Here is a 24,425-nt window from a genome sequence, read left to right as displayed (position 1 = left end):
TCCTCCTTTTGTTCTTGAATTGCTCACCTTATTCCTGGTGGAAAGGGCTCTGCCCTTATTATAACCAATTTGGGAAAGATATTGCAGACCACTGCCAATCAGAATACACGCTTCGGCGAGTACTGCAGGGCTGCTCCAAAATGATCAAGGCAGCAGAACGTTTGCGTCAGCACCCCAATGGTCTGCTCTATGATGGTTTGTGTGGCAATCGGGGTCTCACTGCACACATGTTGCCAACATTTTGTTGGGTTGCAGAGTGGAGTCGTTGGCAGATGTTAAGCAGATAGCCCAGCAGCCACTCTCTGGTTTGATGTGCTGACTTAAATACCGAGCGAACAGGCAGTAGCAGGTGGGCAATAAAAGCATCATGACTGTTGCTCGGATAATAGACATTCATCAACATGATGCTGGGCATGGTTTCGTACTGACTGCACATTCAGAGAGTGGTAACCTTTGCAGTTGCATTCCATCTCAGCACTTTAGTTTGCAGCATCTGAAAAGCTACGGCAAGTATTTTACTGAGCTCCCGACGTCGGGTTCCGTGGCAGGGGTGGGGGAGCTGGGCGATAGTTCCTCCAGCAGTCCGCCACAGAGCTCAATACCAGGAGGGCCGAGCCCAATCTTCCTGGCGGCGGCGAGGCTTCGTGACGGCCCCCCCGCCACTGGGCAACAGGACCCGGATTAAAAATATTCAAATTAAGCACATGAATAGATTTAAATAAAATTTACTCCATTCTTACCGTCAGGCCATGATCTTCTGAATGGCAGCCGGCACTCACTTGTCTTCACTTTTCCGTCTGGGGAAAGCAGGCACCACAGTTGTGAGAAGGTGGAAATTGTGAATTTTAGTGCTGAGGGTTAACCGGGTCAGATTTACAGTACCAGTGTAGGGGATGGCGGGAAGGGATGACCTCTGCACTTGGTTGACTTGGGGGGGAAAGGTCAAGTGTTGAAGGTAAGTGTTTGGGGGGCGGTGGAATAGGACAAATATTGAATTTCATTGTAATTTGGGTAGTGGGAAGGGGGCGACAGATTTTTGATTGGTACAGTTGGGGGGCAGTATAAATTTAAAAATGTAAATTATACGTCAGGGCTGCCTGCACTTTAAAAATGGCGCCAACACCAGCGCATAGGCGTCTGACGCCATTGCTGGCGTCGGAGAGCCCGCCTCCTCCATGTGATTGGAGGGATGATCTGACCGGCACATTATCGTGGGCCACCGCGAGGAAGATTGCAGCGGCATGGCGACGTGTGGCCTGCGTATGCGGTCCACCATTTTTTCACCCACCGCCGCTCCCAGTGGCAGGTGCATAAAATCCAGCCCTACATGTGTGCAGTCGCTGGCAACCTGCGCTATGGTGAAGGCCAGAGAACTGGGAGATGTTAACTATGTCACATGTTCCAACCTGAATGTACAAGGTTAGGTTGGAGAAGCTGGGGTTGCTCTCTCTGAAGCAAAGGAGATTGATAGGAGATTTTATAGAATTGTACATGATTATGACAGGTTTGGATAAGGTAGATAAAGAAAAGCTGTTCCCATTAGCTGATGGTACAAGGACTAGGGGACAAAGATTTAAGGTTTTTGTCAAGAGATGCAGGGGAACGTGAGGAAGAACTTTTTGACACAGCAGGTGTTAATGACTGGAAACTCGCTGCCTACGATTGTGGTGGAAGTGGAGACATTGAATGATTTCAAAGGAAATTGGATGGGATTTGAAGGAAATAAACTTAAAGGGCTACAGAGCTAGAGCCAGGGAATTGGGCTGATGGATTGTTCTGCAGAGAGTCAATATGGACTCGATGGGCTGAATGGCCTCCTCCTGTTATGACTCTGACTGTACATCTACGCAAAATGTGGTCTGTTCCTCAAGCTTGCGTCAAGCTCCATTGGAACATTATAGGAGGCCGAGGACAAAGTGGGGGTGGAGTGGAGAATTGAACTTAACCATTTAAAACTTATTTGCTGTACTTAAAGCCAGCCAGCACCTCTTAAAAGGAAGGTGCATTCTGGCTGCAGCAGATGTTAGAAGTGGCTGAGGAAGAGTGTCTGAACAAGAAGAACACTGAAAAAAGGCAGAGAGCATGCTCCAAGGTTCTCTGACTCAGCACTGGCAGCCTTGGCGCTGGAGGAGAGAGCTCCTCTGTCCACAGGACACCAGGAAGCTCTCCAGACAGATATTGTGAAAGCAGTGGGATCAGATAGCCATTGTGGTCAACGCCAGCAGTGAAGCCCCGAGGACCAGGATACAATTCCACAGAACATTCAATGATCTCACATGAGTGATCGAGGTCATGGAATGAATCTTACAAATGAATGACCAGCCTCTCACACAGCTCAATTCACACCAAAATAAAAGAAAAATACTGCAGATGCTGGAAATCTGAAATAAAAACAGAAAGTGCTGGTAATACCACAATCCTGTAACTTTAACTCTGCTTCTCTCTCCACAGATGCTGAGTATTTCCAGCACTTTCTGTTTTTATTTCAATTCACCACCAGCCCCCTTCGCATACCTGCCAACAATATCTTGCAACTGTAACTCATACCTCACAGTCATAGCTTCACCTCACCCTCACACCCACAACTCACAGCTTGCACACACTGCCAGATATTCAACCATGACCGTCACATCACCCAGACAGATTGCACTACACTCATTGACATACTTCCTTCTCTCTTGTAGGACAAGATGGTGCACAACCACAAGCGGCAGCACCGAAATGATAGGGGACAAGCATGGCTGTATCCTGATGGATGAGTCAGAGGTCACCATCATTGGAGGGACTATGAGTGAGGCCATAGCCAGTGGTGGGGCTGAAATCATTGAAGATGACAGTATGCCCATACATACTCCTTCACATGTGCCACTTCCCCCTCATCCCACAATCTTTCTGATTTACAAGCTGCACATGGTTTAATGTTGCATCTCTTGTTTTCCCCTTCTCCCCTCAGCATAATCCTACCTTTGTGCCTTTCTCTTTTTAGGTACCCAAGAAGTGTAAACAGGCCAGGATCAAGTGCAGGATCAAGAAGTGGAAGTGGAAGAAAAGACTGATGAACAGAAAACAGCATCACTTGCTCTCACACTCGAGGCCATCAGCTCAAATACTGGCACTGCTTGTACTTTGGAAGGTAGCTTAGAGGCAGGATCTGCACATGGTGGGATATTAGGCATGAGTGGCCTGCAACCAGGGTAGAGGGAAAGGATAGTGCAGTTGGCAGCTCACTGCAGGGCAAATTCAAACATGAGTTCTGCTGTAGAGAGCTCAGATGAGGACTTTGATTGGGTGGCGTACAGGAAAAGACTGATGGGTATGCACACCGAAAATCTTGATGCATTGGTAGTCCTGGCGGAAGCCTGATGTCACTATCAAGGAAAATAGAGGAGTCCAAACCAACCTTACACAGGGCTTAGCACAAAGCTTGGAGCCCATCCTTTCCAACATGGAAGTGGTGGCCTGTTCCATTAATACACTCGTGGCCATACTAATGATGTAGCATCTGAGGGCCGACGTGTCAACTTCCATTTCAGCACAAGCAAAAGCCACCCAACATCTGAGTGCTGCAATGGAAGCTCAGACTGAAGTCATGCAAGCCATGAAAACTCAGATGCTGCGCCATCATGCATACCAGTACTCAAAGAGGATTGCAGGGTCGCAATGCAGTTCAGCAATCTGTCCTCCAACAGATTACTAGGAATGCTGAGGTGCTACCCTGGGGGAGTGGCTGTGACTCCATAGAGAAGGGACCTGCTGTCCTCTCTCAGGATGATAGCATTTGTGCTCCCACCACTGCCAGTCTGCCACTGCTGTCCATGCTGAATTGGTACATTTTAAAGTTGGGTCTTCTAGGCCCAGAGTTGCTCGAAGTCGTCATGCAAGGCCACCTGCAGTCTCCCCCTCTAAAAGCCAGCCAGCCAGACTGCAACCACAGGAGTGCTGCATAGGAGCACAAGGACAGGCAAACACACATGAAAATAAAAGCAAAATATTGCAGATGCTGGAAATCTGAAATAAAAACAAAAAGTGCTGGAAATACTCAGCAGGTCTGACAGCATTTGTGGAGAGAGAAGCAGAGTTAACCTTTCAGGTCAGTAACCTTTCATCAGAACCCACAAGAAACACGCATGAAAGATAGGCACTAAAGGAATGCCAGGGTGATTAGTGTCATATTTTGTATGGAATATTGAATGGTTGAATATAAAGTTGGTTGTAATGTTTGTTTCATGTTGGCCCTTATTGTAGCATTGTGGTCAAGAGGACACAGTAATGGTCAGTAACACAGAAAAGGAAGGTGTGGAACTGTTGGTGAAGGGGGAATGGGACTCACTTTTACCTCACCGGGGTGACTGATCACAAACAACCCAGCTAGAAAGGGTATGTGTTGCGTGCCCCCTCCCTTCCTCCTCCTCCTTGTTCTCCTCTTTCTCCTCCACCTCCTCATTGCTTGCTCCATGCCTAATGGCAGAGGCTGTGTCCTCATGATGATGAGGTTGTCTAGGCTACAGCACACCATGGTATATCGTGACACTTGCTCTGGCAAGCACTGCAGGGCTCCCCCAGAATGGACCAAGCAATGGAAACATTGCTTTAGCTCCCCAATGATCTGCTATACCATCTTTCATGTGGCAACATGGCTGTTGTTTATTTGTGTGCCAAAGGGATGATTTGTTGTTTGTGAGACTTCATTGTGTTGAGGGTTGGCGGGGTGGGGGGTTTACTGGTGGGAGGCAGGTGAATTCTAAATTAACCTCCAGGTTAATCTGGGGGGGGGGCGGCATGGGGAGGGGGGATCCCTTGATTGCCACAAGTGTGCAGTTAATCATTCCCTGGACCTGTGGGAAGCCAGTCAGCACCTCAAATCCAAGGACCGCTCATTCTTACTGGCTTCATCACTTAAGAAGTGCACATAGATCTCAGCCCTGGCAAATATGGCATCAGTCACCTGTGAGATGCGCTCGTGGGCAGCAGATTTTGGAATTCTGCAATTATCACCTGCAGATCCCTGGAAGGAGCCAGAGGTTAAGAAATCGAGGGCTTTGGTGACTTTGACAGCCATTGGCAATGCGTGTCCACCTGGTCCATGTGGCAGTAGGTTTTAGAGTCATCGAGTCATAGAGAGATACAGCACCGAAACAGGCCCTTTGGCCCACCGAGTCCGCACCGACCATCAACCACCCATTCATACTAATCCTACATTAATCCCATTTTTCCCCTCTCACATCCCCACCTTCCCTCAATTCTCCTACCACCTACCTGCACTAGGGGCAATTTTTACAATGGCCAATTTACCTATCAACCCGCAAGTCTTTGGTATGTGGGAAGAAACCAGAGCACCCGAAGGAAACCCACGCGGTCACAGGGAGAACTTGCAAACTTCGCACAGGTAGTACCCAGAACCTAACCCGGGTCCCTGGAGCCGTGAAGCTGCAGTGCTAGCCACTGCGCCACTGTGCCGCCCAGGAGGCGCCAAATGTCAGCAACCACCTGACATAAAACCCTGAGTCTCCTGATGCTTGGTGATGTCCAGAAAGCTTATACCTGCCTATAAATCCTTTGCTGGGGGTTTTTCCTCTTGCAAGCTGGGCCTCTATACTGCTCCCCTTTCTCCTGTGGAGTAGCAGGTGGTTGAGGAGAATGCTGCCCTTGGTGCTGCTCCTGCTGCTGGTGGTGTTGCTGCTGCTGTTGTTCATCTGGTTCCTCATCTGAGATCCAAGGTAGAGCTGCATAAACAGCTTTCATGTTGAACTAAATGTTGCCAGCTGCAAACTCTACATTAAATTTGGTAAGCTTCATAATAGGAGAAATGACCTCCAAAGTAATTGAATCACCTCCAAAACAGTGAAAGCATACTCTCAGAACAGTCCTGTGAGCAAAAGCCTTTCACTTAACTAAGGAAGCAGGTGTGAGATGTCAGTATTTAAGTCATTTGTTGCCTGCCACTTGTTCAGCCCCCTCAAATCCCACTGCTCCCTTTCCCTGATTTCCCTGGCGAGTTCCACAAAGCCCAGGAAACTCATGCATGCAGTTAAATTCAGAAATTCTAGTTAAAGCAGCTGATGAAGAGCACTTAACATATTGAATTTGCCAACCTGCCTGCCCCATGGGCATTGCCTGAAGACTGCAGATCGCGCTGAGGTTAAAGGTGGAAGTCAGCGGGTTGCTGCCAGCTTCCTGCCATGCTGGAAATTTCAATCTTTTTAACCTGCCACCTACTGCCAACTTTGTCAAGTTCAAAATCTCCCTGCAGAATCTAAACTAGGAAGTATGAACCAGAAAGTATAAATTAGATTTAATTCATGCACAGAAAGCAAAATGAAGGCAGAGAAAGAAAGACGGGCTAAAGAGAGATAAAAGAGACAGAAAGAAAAAGTAAATAAAAAGTTATTTTAATTTTTTTTTAAATCTCCAAATATAACTGAATTCTGAAGGAATGAGACACCACATAAATAAAGCTACATTTTCAGGGACAGAGAGATTGTTTGGCAGAAATTATGACTAACCACACCATTAAAGTTCACTTACATGTGTATGTATCAGTACTAACTTTTCCACCATGTTTAGTGGGAAACCACTGGCCAAGTACAGTAACATCATGCCCTTATATGGATTGAACTGTTGATCTATTGGCTAGATGCTGTTATAGCACCATCTATGGAGCACCATGGTAACTTAGACATAAACTTCCAGATATCTGCATTTAACTACACATGTGCAGACTTGGGAAGTTGCTGTCTGATTTACGTCATAATATTGGTGAATACTGTTAGTCTCACCATTATTCTCAATGCAAAATCCAGACCACAGAAAGAAAGGCTTTTGCCACTGTGTCAACTGTGGTTTAGTTGGTTGCTTTTTTTTGCCTTTAAGTCAAAAGATTGTGGGTTCTAAGCACATTCTTGAGACTTGAACATAAAAGTGTAAGATATTGGAGACAGAGTGAAATTTTAAAATATGCCGATGATTTCAAACTTGGAGGTGTGACAGGCTGTGAGGATGATACCAATCAACTGGAACAGGACATAGATAGGTTATCAGAATGGACGGACAAGTGGCAGATGGAATTTAATACAGAGAAATGTGAGGTGATGAATTTTGGCAAAAGGGATAGGAAGAGGCAATATAGACTAAATGGTACAGTTCCAAAGAATTAACAGGGATAGAGAGACTTGGGGATTCATGTGCATAGATCTTTAAAGGTGGCAGGACATATTGAGAGGGTAGGTAGCAAAGCATATGGGATCTTCGGCTTCATAAATAGAGGTATTGAGTACAAAAGCAGGGACACTATGCAGAACTTTAATAAAACCCTGGTTAGTCCACAACTAGACTATTCCACCCAGTTCTGTTCACCTCACTTTACGAAGGAAGTGAGGGTCCTTGAGAGGGTGCAAAGGAGATTTGCCAGAATGATTTTAGGGATGAAGGATTTTAGCTACAAGGTTAGGTGATTGAGGGGAGATTTGATAGAGGTGTACAAGATTCTGACAGGTTTAGATAAGGTAGACAAAGACAAGCTCTTCTGATTAAAATAGTGGGAGCAAGGGATCATGTGAGGGAAGATGTTATAATTTAAAGAAAGAGGAAAAGGCAAGAGAGCAAGGTAGCAGTAAGGGTATTGAAAATCTGAGTGTGGCATACACACCTAAGAGTGAACCAGCAGAAAAGGCTAGATCTTGTGAAAATAATAAAAAGACAGAATTACACTCCATCTGAATGCACAAAGCATTCACAAATGGTAGATGAATTGACGCATAAATAGAAATAAACAGGTATGATCTAATGGCCATTATAGAGACATGGCTGCAAGGTGAGCAAGGCTGGGAACTGAATGTTCCAGGGTATTTGGCATTTAGGAAGGATAGGCAAAAAGGAAAAGGAGGTGGGGTAGCACTGTCAATAAAGGATGAGATCAGTACATTAGTGAGAGAGGAGCTTAGATTGAAGGATTAAGATGTAGAATCAGTTGGCTAAAACTAAGAAACAGAAAAGGACAGCAAACATTGGTAGGAATTGTTTATAGGCCACCAAACAGTAGTGATAATGTAGAGTATGGTTTAAATCAGGAAAGTAGAAGAGCATGTAACAAGGTAATACAGTAATTACAGGGGACTTCAATCCATGTATAGACTGGATAATATAATTAGCACTAATGTTGTGGAGGATGAATTCCTGGAATACAAGTTGGTTTTCCAAAACAGTATGTGGAGGAACCAACTAGAGAATGGTCTATTTTAGATCTAGTATTGTGCAGTGAGAAAAGGCTAATTAACAATCTTTAATTAAGTAAAGGAGCCTCTAGGGAAGAGTGACCATAATGTGATAGAATTTTACATTAAGTTGGCTGTAGTAGATTGGGAAACTACATTAATAGGTATGATGGTAGACAGGAAATGGCTAACATTTAAAGAATTAATACCTGGTTTACAACAAATTTACCTTCCTTTGAGTTACAAAAACCCAGCAGGAAAGGTGATCCAACCATGGCTAACAAGAGAAGTTAAAGATTTCATTCGATCAAAGGAAGAGGCTTATAAAGTTGCCAACAAATTAGTAAGCCTGAGGATTGTGAGCTATTTAGAATTCACCAAAGGAGGTCCAAGAAACTCATAAAGAAAGAGAAAATAGAATTTGAAAGTAAACTAGCGAGAAACATAAAAACGGATTGTAAAAGCTTCTATAGGTATGGAAAAAGGAAAAGATTAGCGAAGACAAAGGTGGGCCCATTATAGGCAGAGACAGGGGAATTTATAATGAGGGATAAGCAAATGGCAGAGAAACTAAACAAATACTTTGTGTCTGTCTTCACACGGGAAGATACAAAAACCTCCCAGAAATACGAGAGCCAAGACAATTAGCAAAAATGAGGAACTGAAAGAAATTAGTACTAGTAAAAAAGTAGTACTGGAGAAATTAATGGGACTGAAAGTTGATAAATCCCCTGGACCTGATGATCTACATCCCAGAGGGTTGAAAGAGATGGCTGTAGAGGTAGTGGATACATTGGTGATCATCTTCCAAAACTCTATAGATTCTGGAGCAGTTCCTGCAGATTGGAAGGTGGCATTTAAGAAAGAAGGGAGAGAGAAAATGGAGAACTACAGATCTTTTAGCCTGACATCAGTAGTAGGGAAAATGCTCAAATCTACAGTAAAGCATGTGATAACTGGACACTTAGAAAATAATGGTAGGATTGGGCAGAAAGGGAAAGCAAGAAAGGGAAAGCATGTTTGAAAAATCTGTTTTGGTTTTTTGAGGATGTAACTAGCAGAAAAAATAAGGGGGAACCATTGGATGTGGTGTATTGGGATTTTCAGAAGGCTTTCAATAAGAAACAAGAGGTTAATAAACAAAATTAGAGCACATGGGTTTGGGGGTAATATTATGGCATGCATTGAGAATTGGTCAATGGATAGAAAACAGAGAGAAGGAATAAATGGGTCATTCTCTGATTGGCAGACTGTGACTAGTGGGGTACCACAAGCATCAGTGCTTGAGCCCTAGCTATTCACAATCTGTATCAATTATTTGGATGTGAAGACCAAATATGATATTTCTCAAGTTTGCTGATGATACAAAACTAGATGGGAATGAGAGTTGTGAAGAGGATGCAAAGAGGCTTCAAGGGGATATAGACAGGCTAAGTGAGTGGGTAAGCACATGGCAGATGGAATATAATGCGGAAAAGTGTGAAGTTATCCACTTTGGTAGGAAAAATGGTGAGACATTGGGAAGTGTTAATGTCCAAAGTGACCTGGGTGTCCTTGTTCGTAAGTCACCAAAAGCTACTGTGCAGGTGTAGCAAGCAGTTAGGAAGGCAAATGGTAAGTTGGCCTTCATTGCAAGAGGATTTGCGAACAGGAGTAAAGAAATTTTGCTGCAATTGTATAGAGCCTTGGTGAGACTGCATTTGGAGTATTGTAGACAGTTTTCGTCTCCCTTGAAGGGTATTTTGCCATAGACTGGTCCCTGGGATGAGTGGGTTGTCCTATGATGAGAGGCTAAGTAAATTGGGCCTATATTCTCTGGAGTTAGAAGAAAGAGAGGTGATCTCATTGAAACATATAAGATTCTAAAGGGGTTGGATAAGGTAGACACTTGAAAGATTATTTCCACTGATTGGGAATCTAAAACACGGGGGCACACTCTCAGGATAAGGGACTCCTTATGATGAAAGGTCACTGACCTGAAACATTAACTTTGCTTCTCTCTCCACAGATGCTGCCAGACCTGCTGAGTATTTCCAGCACTTTTTTGGTTTTATAACCCAATTTCTGTCTTGGCAATCCCACTGAGGTGTGTGCATTTAAGCTGCTGGATGGTAGATGTGAGTCCTGTGACAGTGCATCCTCAAAGTGAGTGACCTCCCCCGAGGAGTCTTTGCCATCCTCCTATACCACCTTCGTGTGGGACACTTGTAGAACCTATGAGAGAAAAAAGATATTATGGGAAAAAGGCATTGAAATGGAAGATCATATTGAATGATGGGGCAGGTTCAATGAGCTGAATGGCCTACTCTTGCTCCAATGTTCTTATGTTTCTAACTAGAAGTGTCAAGTTAAGAAGGTGCTAAATCATCATTGTGCACATCATCTTTAAGTGGCTGCTGACATCTAGACAACATGAGTGAGTGCTGTATGCCATGTGGCTTTAATTCTGTCACTAGTAGCTGGGAGCGCCCTCATCTCTCCATCTTGAATGGCCAGGCATGCTGAAACTCAGCTTAGCTCCAGTGCCTCCTACTCTGCAGCTGTCAAATTGGGGATGACTGGAGGGCCACCTCTGGTTCTCTGCCTAGTGCTCGGTGCTCCCTTCTCCTGCAAGGAGGGAAAGAAGAGACCTATGAGTCTGAGAAATGGAAAGTGCTGAGAGAATGGAAAGACAACAGTTGTGAAAGACCACTGTGAAGAATAGGTGTGCCATTGCATTAAGATATGGGTGAGTGTCAGTGGTGCATGGTCAGATGGGAATGTGAGGAGATGAACAGATGAGTGCAGCTGCAAGGTGTTTTGGTATGAGGTTGACGTGCTGGAGAAGGCTTAGGAAGACAGAGTGAGGGAGGTTAGGGTAATTTACTCATGAGGATATACTTGAATGTGCCATGCCACTCAACTTTCCTGCACTGATGAGTTCATTAAACTTCTTCCAGCAATGTATCCAGGAGCTTGGCACCATACTCTTGCTGCTGACTTTCTCAGTTTTCTGTTTTCTGAGACAGGCTTGTTCCTTCTGTCAGCAGTGAACAGAATCTCTCTGCAGGTCCTTGCAGCCCACAGCATCGTCTCCAGAGAGGCATCATTGAAGAATGGCGCTGCCTTCCTACGTTGTGTCTCTATGGCTCCAGCTTCTCGTTCTAACTAAAGTCCTTTACAATGCTACAAGTCTGATCCTCACAGGGCCTCTTTAAGCAGTTGAGCTGAAATAGACTCAGGCAATTTGTCATCACGCCTGCTCATGCTAATTGGTCAGGAAGCTGGGAAGTCAGATACAAATGTAGTAGCTAGGTTAAAAGCCGCTGACAGCCACACTGCTGAAATTTCAGGGTTCCCGTCACGCTGCCATGTTCCCGCACTGTGGGTAGGTGGGATTGTTAAAACTCAGTCCTGCAAGTCTCAGTGAGGATTCTTCAATCTGATTGGTTGAAGAGCCACGCTGTTGCTTGCCGCACTCACACATGCCACTAATCCCTTGTACAGGGTGTGCTGGATCAGATGCCCAATCGCAGTAAGATGTCATCCAAAAGCCTGCAAAATGTCTGTGGGCAACTGTCAGTGTATTGAATGTTTCTTTGCCTCTGACTGCAAAATCTGGCCCATTATCTTTCCTACCACCAACATTAAGCTAACTGCTCTATAGTTCCCTGAACTTATTCTATCTCTCTTTTTAAATATAGGAATCACATTAACACCCTCACTCATCCCCACCCCCAATCCCCCTAGTCCCACTAGCTCTCTGGTACTATTCCCTCTCCCAAAATTTTTTTTCTATATATGTAATAGTGCCTCTGCTATCTCTTTGACCTCTTCTTCTAAAGTCATGTACACCTTGTCAGACTCCCTGGCAAATACTGAAACATTTTTTCAGATATTGGGCAGTGGGAATCTGAAAGTGCCTTTAAACAGGGCAGTCCTCATGCCTTCAAGATCACAGAACTGGAGAAAGCATTAAGGGACCTGAAATGTGGCAAAGCAGTGAGATATGACAACGTTGCACCAGAATTCTTGAAACAACTTGGCGCCCGTGCTCATGTCTGGCTGACTCAGTTCTACAAAAGAATCATCAGCTCAAACTCACTCCCGAAGGTGTGGCATATGGCAAAAATCATTGCCATTCCAAAATCCAGAAAAGATATCACACTGGCGACTAGCTAGTGACCGATTTCACTACTTTCTGCGTGCTTTAAGATCTTTGGGCATCTTATCCTGCAACGCATATCTCCAGAAGTAGAGACCATCCTTAATGTTGACCAAGCTGGTATCTGTAAGGGGTGCAGCGTGTGATCATGTTCTGGTACTCACCACCTACATTGAAAATGGCTTCCAAAAGAGTCTGAAGGCAGACATAGTGCTATTGTATCTTACAGCTGCCTATGATACAGTAGCCTGCTCCTAAAGCTGTCCAGAGTGCTTCTAACCTGGTTCGGGATCGTTGTTAACACACTCCTTCGCAACAGACAATTTAGAGCCCACCTTGGACAAGGGAGAAGTGCACGGAGAAGACTGGCCAATGGACTATCACAGGGCTCAGTGCTAGCCCTAACGTTGTTTAGAATATATACAAATGACCTGCCAACAACCACGTCTTACAAGTTCATCTATGCTGATGACATCTATTGTGCCATCCAAGTTCCATCCTTCTGCACCCTGGACCAGATCCTGAATGAAGACGTTACAAAGCTGACAAATTACTGCAGCACATGGAGTCTCACAGTGAATCCCTCTAAAACCATATCCAATGTATTCCATGTCCACAATGCCAGTGCCAAAAAGGAATTGCGTATCTACATGGATGATCAGAGACTAAAGCATGATTCCAACCCAACATATTTGGGAATGACTCTGGATGGGACTTTGTCTTCCAAGAGCATCTGAAGAAAACAGCAAAATCAAAGCAAGAAACAACGTATGAACGAAACTTGCTGGATCTACGTTGGGCGCTGCTGCTACAACACTCTGGACCTCAGCACTTGCCCTATCATACTCAGCAGCAGAGTACTGTATACCTGTCTGGCATAGGTCATCACACACACATCTTGTTGATACTCAATTGAATGCAACAATGCGCATCATAACCGCAACCCTCCGCTCAGCAACCCCCCCCCCTCTGGTTTCAAGTCCTCGTAAACATCACTCCCCCAACACACCTGCCAACTGCCGAAAACCGACAAGCTGGTTGAAACCATCCATGCTGCACCTCACTTACCACTCCATAATGACATGTTCAATCCACCTACTGCCCACCTTCCATCTCTGCGTCCCATATGGAGCAATCTTCCTGAGCAAGATCTAGGAGCAGACATCCTATGGATCAAGGAATTGGAAACACGGGAAGTCACTAACAAGTTCCTGTGACAAACCCTATCTGTTGAACGGCAGGCTTTGAACTACCACAGTGAGAGTTGTCCTTGCTAAACAGGTTCAGGACAAGCCAGGGCCCCTGCGCAGCCAACCTTCACTGCTGGAGTCTCTGTACAAACCCCTTATGCAATTGTGGAGAGACACAAACAATGCTGCACATTACCGAGGAATGTCCCCTCTACAGACTAAGTGGCGGACTAATCATCTTAAACTCAGTAAATGAGGGGGCTATCACTTGGTTCCAGGGATTTGCATTTGCTAAACAAATACCTTTAAAGGTTGTGGATACTGGGTCAATTGAAATTTTCAAGATTGAGGTTGACAGATTTTTAATAGGCAAGGGTATCAGGGGATATGGATCAAAGGCAGGTAAAACGTATCAAGGTACGTATCAGACAAAATCTAATTGAGTGGCATAACATGCTCAGGAGGCTGAATAGACTTTTTCTAATGCTCCTATGTAATCGGGGCTTTTGTATTTGTTATATGAGAAATGCTATTTTTATGACTAGGTGAGGAATTGTCATGGTCGCTTACCCTGAGAGAAAATTTTGTGACTGGGTGAAATTTATTTTGGTGGAATATGATTGGTAAAATATAAATTGGGAAGAAAGGGTTCTCTGATATGATTGGTGAACGGTAGAAAGTAGAAAATAACCAAGTCAGAATCTGAAAAGTGAGGAAGAAGGAAATTGGCAGACAGACTCAACAGTCATAATGTAGATGGCAGTTGCAGCAGACATAGGAGGTACAAATTCCACAGCGCCTTTACACCTATAGCAGCATCAGGACACAGCCTCCACCTATCACTTTGGCCTGCTGGTGCTCCTTTGCCAAAATTTCAGGGACAAGTTAATATAAAAAGCTAGAGCAGGCACCCACACCTGTAATGGTACAACAGGGGTGCCCAACCAGGGGAGGCAGTGGCTACTTGGGGCAGCACCCTGACACTCTCAGAATCAAAGGCTGAAGATGGAAAGACAGCAGAATTTGTTTTAAAATTGTTCCCACAGCATCCATCTCCATAAGCATCAGCAATCGATTCCTTTGCTTTGCTGATTGAGAGATATATTTAAGGCTACTAGCCAAACCATGATTGTTTGGCACGATTCCAGACAATCCCTGGAAGGCCCTTAAACTGCTGCCAAACTGCCGCTGAAACATGGATGGGGCTGAGAAGCAGAAGTACCCAATCCACTCTTGATTGGAATTTCCAGCGCACTTCAGAGGTGTCGAAATCTCGTTGGTGCAAGTTGCACCCTGCTTTCTTCCCCCTGCCAGAATTACTGCTGAATTCCCTGAAATAAATCACACAATTTCCGGACTAAAGAAATTTTGTTCGAAAAGTTCACGATGGATATTATTGTATGTGTTAAATGAAACAACCCAAAGTACAACACAACATATGAATAATTTGAAATATTACATGAGGTAAGTTTAGTATGCTTGCATGAAACAGGTGGACTAAAAACAGGAAATAGTCGAAATACTCAGCAGGTCTGACAGTATCTGTGGAAAGAGATTTCAGGTTGATGATTTTTCTTGGTTACCAAAGTTTTCTATCACTCAGAGTTTTCTTCACCTCACATCTGAGTCTGTCAAGGCCTAATTTATAGAGATTGATTGCTATGATCAGTCATACCATACGACTACCAGGATGGTAGATAATGAATGAGATCGACCTTGGTCTTTTTTCATCTAGCAATTCCTGTGTTACTATACAGAGTGCAATTACAGTTTATTATGAGAATCCCTATACAGTGTACGTTTCTTTTACAATCACATTAAATAAATCAATTAACTGGTTAACCTTCAGTGATCAGACCAACGAATAAACAGTTCCAGATGTTTGCTGTCATTGAGTCCAATATTTAGAAATTATTTTTTAAAAACTACCTTGTTCAATTAATTTTAAAACTGAAATCACAAGTTAGTCTGTCAAGGATGAAAGCAACTGAAAATATTTTTTTGGCATGTTAAACAGTCTTCACAAGTAAATTTCCTGCCAGCTATTGCTGTGATCTGATGGTGATTGCTGCCTGCTATATATGTTTTAATTGCCACTGTACATTTATGCATTTTTGTATCTTTGAAGTTTGTATAAAAAATGCAGAAAATTAGCATACCTAATTTGACTAACTTCTGCATTTGCTTTCCAGGATTTTCAACATGTTTTTACTGCATATGGCAATTGTTACACTTTCAACCATGATGATGCTCAAAGGAGAGCAAACATTTCAGGAAGAGGACTAAGCGTGATGCTTGATATTGAACAGGTTAAACTTTAATGATACTAAGCAATAAAATAAGCTGTTTGGTTTGGAAATTGTGAGAAATTTCAACATTTGGAGTTTATTAAAAACATTACAATTAAACGCACAATACCCATCCAAGTATTTACTACTAGCATTATCTTCATTATACAGAATATATATTTTGTAAAGGGAAAAAAATTGTCACTCAAATAACATGAGATTTAAGTCAGTGATGTGAATTCATTCTGTTATATACCACATGTATTTGATGGCATTCATGAATTATGATGACCTTAATATCAGAGTGGTAAGGATACTGTTCAAAAATTGTGATGTACTGCGCTAAGAATCATATTCACGTAAAATTACATAGAATTTAGAACACCAAAATAAACGATTCAGCCCTTTGCTTGTGATTATGCGCCACATTTTTTAAAATATATGTTCATAGGATGCAGGCATCACTGGCAAGGCCAGCATTTATTGCCCATTCCTAATTGCCCTTGACGAGGTGGAAGTGAGCCAACCTCTTGAACCACTGGAGTCCACATGGTGTAGATACACCACAGGGCTGTTAGGAAGCGAGTTACAGGTTTTTGACTCAACGACAGTGAAGGAACAACAGTATAGTTCCAAGTCAGGATAGTGTGTGGCTTAGAGGGGAACTGGTGTTCCCATGCATTTGCTCCTCTTGACCTTCTAGATGGTAGAGGTTATGGGATTGGAAGTTGCTGTCGAAGGAGCCTTGGTGAGTTGCTGCAGTGTATCTTACACATGGAACACACTGATATCATTGTGTGTCAGTGATAGAGGAAGTGAATATTCAAAGTAGTGGATAGGGTGCCCGTCAAGGGGGCTGCTCTGTCCTGGATGGTGTTGTGCTTCTTGAGTGTTGTTGGAGCTGCACCCATACAAGCAAGTGGAGAGTATTCCATCATAATCCTGACTTGTGCCTTGTAGATGGTGGACAAGCATTGGGGAGTCAGGAGAAGACTTTGACCTACTCTTGTAGCCACAGTATTTATATGGCTGCTCCAGTTTCTTGTCAATGGTAAGCCCCATTTTGCTGATGGTGAGGGATTCAGCGGTGGCAATACCACTGAACATCAAGCAGAGATGATTGTATTCTCTCTTGTTGGAGATGGTCATTGCCTGGCACTTGTGTGGTACAAATGTTACTTGCCACTTATCAGCCCAATCCTGGATGTTGTCCAAGTCTTGTTGCACGCAGGCACGCACTGCTTCAGAATCTGAAGAGTTACGAATGGTATTGAACACTGTGCAATCATCAATGAATGACCCCATTTCTGACCTTATGAGGGAGGGAAAGTCATTGATGAAGCAGCTGAAGATGGTTGGGCCTAGGACACTACCTTGAGGACCTTCTGCAGTGATGTCCTGGGACTGAAATGATTGACCTCCAACAACCACAACCATCTTCCTTTGTGCTAGGTATGACTCCAACCAGCAGAGAGTTTTCCCCTGATTTCCATTGACAAATAATCGGCTTCTGACGCAGATCCTCGTTTCACAACTTAACGATGGCACCCGATTTCAAAGAGGACAGTGAAAACATTTGAAGGACACTTTGAAGGCCTCATTGAAAAGGGGAAAAGTTGACATCGGTGCATGGGACTTGCCGCTAACCGTGCCTTGTGGCAATGCCTGATCCAACAATCCACAAAACAGTCGGAAACTGACTGCATAAACTCTGCTGCGGAGAAGCGCGAAAGCAGAAGGAGAGCAGGACCCTGGCCTGAGAACACACAAATCATGAATCCTGGCAGACATCATCCTCATTTTGAGGGACTGACGACGATGATGCCAACACTATAGTACAGGGCCAGTTCTTCCTCAATTCATGAGGCCAATCAGTTTTTAGTACTGGTTTGCTTTATGCAGTACGTTGTTTGCCTCCGACTGTGCCTGCAACTCCTCTCGTATCAGAAGATTCAGAGTCGCATGTGAAATCACCATGACTATGTAGTATTCGATGTCGCAAGTCATCACTATCGCTAACACTGACTGCGATAGTAGTGCGTCTAAGTACGTCAGCGACTCGGTTGCATGAACCTGCAAAATACTTGACCTCAAAGTTGTACTGGTGAAGACGATGAAGTAGATGCATAGAGGTCGATGATCAGATCCTGACATGGCTAGCAATGTAGTCAGCGCTTGGTGATCGGTGTGGAGGGTCAACTTCCTAATGTAGAGATATGTGTGCCAATGTTCACAAGTGTAGATGCGGGCTAGTGCTGCCCGCTCTCTAGTGGAGTATTTGCGTTCAGTTTCCAACAACAGGTAGGAAGTGTACGTGATCAGTCGTTCACTTCCTGCAATGTACCACAAGAGTACGACTCCTATCACATTTCCTGACGCATCTGTTGTGACGTAAGTTTTCAACATGTGGGTTGAAATGCGCGAGGACTGGCAGAGATGCTATCTTCGCCTTTAACATGTCAAACACTGTTTGCTGTGCAAATGTCCTTTCCCATTGTGTATCTTTGCGCAGTAGCTTTCAAAGAGGCTCTGCGATCTCTGTGTACTGGGGCACAAATTTGTGATAAAGGTTGGTCGTGCCGAGGAATGATGCGAACTCTTTTGCATTAGAATGGGTGGGAAGCCACATGAATGGTTTTGGCATTGTCGTGCATAGGCTTTACTCCAGCTGTTGTCACTTTGTACCCAAGAAAGTCAATCTCGGACGGTGCGAATGTGCATTTGTCCTTCTTGAGCGTCAAATTGGATAGTGCAAGTCGAATGACCACCGTGGATAACCATTGATTGTATTGCGCGTTGTCCCTTCCATAGGCAACAAAGTAATCGAGAAGGCTGAGCGTCTCCTCGACATCAGACAAGACTGAAGAGACAATCTTCTGAAATGCACTAGGTGCTGAACTTAATCCACAGGGCATTCTGTGGTACTGAAACATGCCATTAGTTGTAACAAAGGCTGTGAGATGTCGGCTTCACTCCGCTAGTGGTATCTGAAGATAGCTCTGTCGCATGTCAAGCTTTGTGAGGCCTGTGGAGTAATGAAATGATACTGATAGTTCTTGGATCATAGGAAAAGGGTATTTGACCAGAATGATTACTTGTTGAATGACTTAAGGTCAACACATAGACGAAGTTCTCCATTTTTGCATCGATATCCATGGGGATGAGTTGATTTGCTCAATGATACCGCCTGTTTCCAGTCGTTTCAGGTCCTGTGACACTTCAGCACGGATTGTGAATGGCACAACTCAAATTTTGCGAAACAGGCGGAATCGACATGTTACATAGAGGGGAGGAGCTATGTTAATACACATCAGAGGTAGTCACTAAATCTGTACAGAAGTTCCATCAAATCCAGGCGTAGCACATACATGGGATTAAGTCACTTACTCCTGAATTCCCTCACCGTTTTGTGCCGAAGATCAGAATTATGTCCTTTTTTGACACATATTTTGTGGAAGTTCCAGGCCATGATTTCACAGGCACCAAGCATCTTTCATTATCTCAATGAGGTGGCCATTATTCATTGTGAGGCTTGATGATGAATAGTAGCATTCAGCTAGGGCATGAGAGCATACTGTGCAGGTGAGATCAGCTAATTCAGCATGGAACAGGAATCAACATATGTAAGTGTATACATATATATATATATAAATATTAATCTCCCAGACACTGCCATCACTATCCCTGGGTATGTCCTGTCCCACCGGCAGGACAAAACCAGCAGAGGTGGCAGCACAGTGGTATACAGTCGGGAGGGAGTTGCCCTGAGAGTCCTCAACATCGACTCCGGACCACATGAAGTCTCATGGCATCAGGCCAAATATGGGCAAGGAAACCTCCTGCTAATTACCACCTACCACCCTCCCTCAGCTGATGAGTCAGTACTCCTCCATGTTGAACACCACTTGGAGGAAGCACTGAGGGTGGCAAGGGCGCAGAATGTATTCTGGGTGGGGGACTTCCATGTCCATCACAAAGAGTGGCTCGGTAGCACCACTACTGACCGAGCTGGCCAAGTCCTAAAGGACATAGCTGCTAGTCTGGGTCTGTGGCATGTGGTGAGGGAACCAACAAGAAGGAAAAACATACTTGACCTCGTCCTCTCCAACCTGCCTGCCGCAGATGCATCTGTCCATGACTGTATTGGTAGGAGCGACCACGACACAGTCCTTGTGGAGACGAAGTGCCGCCTTCACATTGAGGATACCGTCCATTGTGTGTTGTGTGGCACTATCACTATGCTAAATGGGATAGATTTTGAACAGATCCAGCAATGCAAAACTGGGATCCATGAGGCACTGTGGGCCATCAGCATTGTACTCAACCACAATCTATAACCTCATGGCCCGGCATATCCTCTACTCTACCACTACCATCAAGCCAGGAAACCAACCCTGGTTCAATGAAGAGTGCAGGAGGGCATACCAGGAGCAGCACCAGCCATACCTCAAAATGAGGTGTCAACCTGGTGAAGCCACAACAGAGGACTACTTGCATGCCAAACTGCGTAAGCAGCATGTAATAGACAGAGCTAAGCGATCCCATAACCAACGAATCAGATCTAAGATCTGCAGTCCTACCACATCCAGCCGTGAATGGTGGTGGACAATTAAACAACTAACTGGAGGAGGTGGCTCCACAAATATCTCCATCCTCTATGATGGGGGAGCCATCTCGGCCTCCTCCTGAAGTCCCCAGCATCACAGATGCCAGACTTCAGTCAAATCGATACACTCCACGTGATATCAAGAAATGACTGAAGACACTGGATACTGCAAAGGCTATGGGCCCTAACAACATTCCGGCAATAGTACTGAACATCTGTGCTCCAGAACTTGCCACACCCCTAGCCAAGCTGTTCCAGTACAGCTACAACACTGGCATCTACCCTGCAATGTGGAAAATTGCCCAGGTATGTCCTGTACACAAAAAGCAGGACAAGTCCAACCCGGCCAATTACCGCCCCATCAGCCTACTCTCAATCATCAGTAAAGTGATGGAAGGTGTCATCAACAGTGCCATCAAGCGGCACTTGCTTAGCAATAACCTGCTCAGTGATGCTCACTTTGGGTTCCGCCAGGGCCACTCAGCTCCTGACCTCATTACAGCCTTGGCTCAAACATGGACAAAAGAGCTGAACTCAAGAGGTGAGGTGAGAGTGACTACCCTTGACATCAAGGCAGCATTTAACCGAGTATGGCATCAAGGAGCCCTAGCAAAACTGGAGTCAATGGGAATCAGGGGGAAAACTCTCCATTGGTTGGAGTCATACCTAACACAAAGGAAGATGGTTGTCATTGTTGGAGGTCAATCATCTCAGCTCCAGGACATCACAGCAGGAGTTCCTCAGGGTAGTGTCCTAGGCCCAACCATCTTCAGCTGCATCATCATTGGCCTTCCTTCAATCATAAGGTCAGAAGTGGGGATGTTTGCTGATGATTGCACAATGTTCAGCACCATTCGCGACTCCTCACATACTGAAGCAGTCCGTGTAGAAATGCAGCAAGACCTGGACAATATCTGGGCTTGGGCTGATAAGTGGCAAGTAACATTTGCGCCACACAAGTGCCAGGCAATGGCCAACTCCAACAAGAGAGAATCTAACCTTCTCCCCTTGACATTCAATGGCATTACCATTGCTGAATCCCCCACTATCAACATCCTCAGGGCTACTGTTGACCAGAAACTGAATTGGAGTAGCCATATAAATACTGTGGCTACAAGAGCATGTCAGAGGCTAGGAATCCTGCGGCGAATAACTCATCTCCTGACTCCCCAAAACCTGTTCACCATCTACAACGCACAAGTCAGGGGTTTGATGGAATAGAAACAAAAACAAGAAATGCTGGAATCACTCAGCAGGTCTGGCAGCATCTGTGGAAAGAGAAGCAGAGTTAACGTTTCGGGTCAGTGACCCTTCTTCGGAACTGACAAATATTAGAAAAGTCACAGATTATAAGCAAGTGAGGTGGGGGTGGGGCAAGAGATAACAAAGGAGAAGGTGCAGATAGGACAAGGCCACATAGCTGACCAAAAAGTCACGGAGCAAAGGCAAACAATATGTTAATGGTGTGTTGAAAGACAAAGCATTAGTACAGATTAGGTGTGAATACACTGAATATTGAACAGCAGCAAGTGCAAACCTGAAAAAAAACCTGAAAAAAACAGTGGGTAAGCAAACTGAACAAACTAAGATGAAATGAAATAAATGCAAAAAAAGATAGTAAAAAATGTAAAAAAGAATGTAAAAAAAAAGGAAGAAAAAATAACTAAAAATGAAAGTAAAATGGGGGGCTGTCATGCTCTGAAATTATTGAACTCAATGTTCAGTCTGGCAGGCTGTAGTGTGCCTAATCGGTAGATGAGATGCTGTTCCTCAAGCTTGCGTTGATGTTCACTGGAACACTGCAGCAATCCCAGGACAGAGATGTGAGCATGAGAGCAGGGGGGAGTGTTGAAATGGCAAGCAACCGGAAGCTCAGGGTCCTGCTTGCGGACTGAGCGGAGATGTTCCGCAAAGCGGTCACCCAGTCTGCGCTTGGTCTCCCCAATGTAGAGGAGACCACACTGTGAGCAGCGAATACAGTATACTACATTGAAAGAAGTACAAGTAAATCGCTGCTTCACCTGAAAGGAGTGCTTGGGGCCTGGGATAGTGAGGAGAGGGGAGGTAAATGGGCAGGTATTACACCTCCTGCGATTGCAGGGGAAGGTGCCCTGGGACGGGGACGAGGTGGTGGGGGTAATGGAGGAGTGGACCAGGGTATCGCGGAGGGAACGATCCCTTCGGAATGCTGACAGGGGAAGGGAGGGGAAGATGCGACTGGTAGTGGCATCACGCTGGAGGTGGCGAAAATGGTGGAGGATGATCCTTTGGATATGGAGGCTGGTGGGATGAAAAGTGAGGACAAGGGGAACCCTGTCACGGTTCTGGGAGGGAGCGGAAGGGGTGAGGGTAGAGGTGCGGGGAATGGGTCGGACACGGTTGAGGGCCCTGTCAACCACAGTGGGGGGAAATCCTCGGGTGAGGAAAAAGGAGGTCATATCAGAAGCACCGTCATGGAAGGTAGTTTTTTTCAGGTTTTTTTTCAGGTTTGCACTTGCTGCTGTTCAATATTCAGTGTATTCACACCTAATCTGTACTAATGCTTTGTCTTTCAACACACCATTAACATATTGTTTGCCTTTGCTCCGTGACCTTTTGGTCAGCTATGTGGCCTGGTCCAATCTGTACCTTCTCCTTTGTTATCTCTTGCCCCACCCCCACCTCCCTTGCTTATAACCTGTGACTTTTCTAATATTTGTCAGTTCCGAAGAAGGGTCACTGACCCGAAACGTTAACTCTGCTTCTCTTTCCACAGATGCTGCCAGACCTGCTGAGTGATTCCAGCATTTCTTGTTTTTGTTTCAGATTTCCAGCATCCGCAGTATTTTGCTTTTAGTTTGATGGAATAGTCTCCACTTTCCTGGATGGGTGCAGCTCCAACAACACTCAAGAAGCTCGACACTACCCAGGACACAGCAGCCCGCTTGATTGGCACCCCATTCACAACAATCACTCACTCCGCCACCGACGCACATTGGCAGCAGTGTGTACCATCTACAAGATGCACTGCAGCAATGGACCAAGGCTCCTTAGACAGCACCTTCCAAACCCGCGACCTCTAACAACTAGAAGAACAAGGGCAGCAAATGCATGGGAACACCACCAGTTGCAAGTTCCCCTCCAAGTCACACACCAACCTGACTTGGAACTATATCACTGTTCCTTCACTGTCGCTGGGTCAAAATCCTGGAACTCCCTTCCTAACAGCAATGTGGGTGTACCTACCTCACATGGACTGCCGTGGTTCAAGAAGGCAGCTCACCACCACCTTCTCAAGGGCAATTAGGGATGGGCAATAAATGCTGGCCTAGCCAGCGATGCCCACATCCCACGAATGAATAAAAAATAAATAAATAATATGTAATATGTCTGGCTCAGGTAGTCACTTGATAAACATTTTTTTTCCCTTTGAAGAAGCCTCAAAATATATTCTTATAGTTAGATAATTGAAGGAAGGCCATCAACTTGTTAAACTATCTTGAAAAGAAGACATTAAATTGGAGTTAATTCAGGAATATCAAACTGGTTCATAATCATGATATCTACTTTAACATAAACATTATTATTAAACCATATGCTATTAATGTTTTAATTCATTTGTAGCCAAAGATGACAGATAATCCTTCCCTTGGTTTTGTTGATGCTGGAATTTCCTTTGTTATCCATTCACCTAAAGAACCACCACAAGTTGAGACAATGGGCTTGATGGCAGGAGCTGGGATGCATGCCTATGCTGCAATACGCCAATTGAAGGTAAATAGAAAAATACTACCCAAAACAAACTGAAAACATCAACTCAATTCTTTGAACTATATCTGATGGAATGCCTAAAATTAAACAAATAAGATTCTAGTTTTGTTGCTAATGTTGTTGGTATTAAACGTGAGAATAATTGATTAGGATACCATTTTACAGTCTTGTAAATGTTAATGACAGTTTATTGAACGCCTTTGGTTTGCTGGGTGAATTTTGGATGGGATAGATGTT

The 24,425-nt window shown here is 44.6% G+C and overlaps 1 protein-coding gene across 1 annotated transcript in view; it reads left to right on the top strand.

The window, feature by feature from the left end:
- LOC137371504 (acid-sensing ion channel 5-like) overlaps positions 1-24,425 on the top strand; it is a 109,537-nt gene that overhangs the window by 22,665 nt on the left and 62,447 nt on the right. Inside the window, exons 4-5 of the mRNA XM_068034239.1 lie at positions 15,737-15,853; positions 24,042-24,191. Of these exons, the coding sequence (XP_067890340.1) occupies positions 15,737-15,853; positions 24,042-24,191 (267 nt within the window). The remainder of the gene's footprint in view (positions 1-15,736; positions 15,854-24,041; positions 24,192-24,425) is intronic.

Source organism: Heterodontus francisci, chromosome 1 (genome assembly GCF_036365525.1).
Source record: "Heterodontus francisci isolate sHetFra1 chromosome 1, sHetFra1.hap1, whole genome shotgun sequence".
NCBI lineage: Eukaryota > Metazoa > Chordata > Chondrichthyes > Heterodontiformes > Heterodontidae > Heterodontus > Heterodontus francisci.
This window is presented reverse-complemented; position numbering and strand designations above follow the sequence as displayed.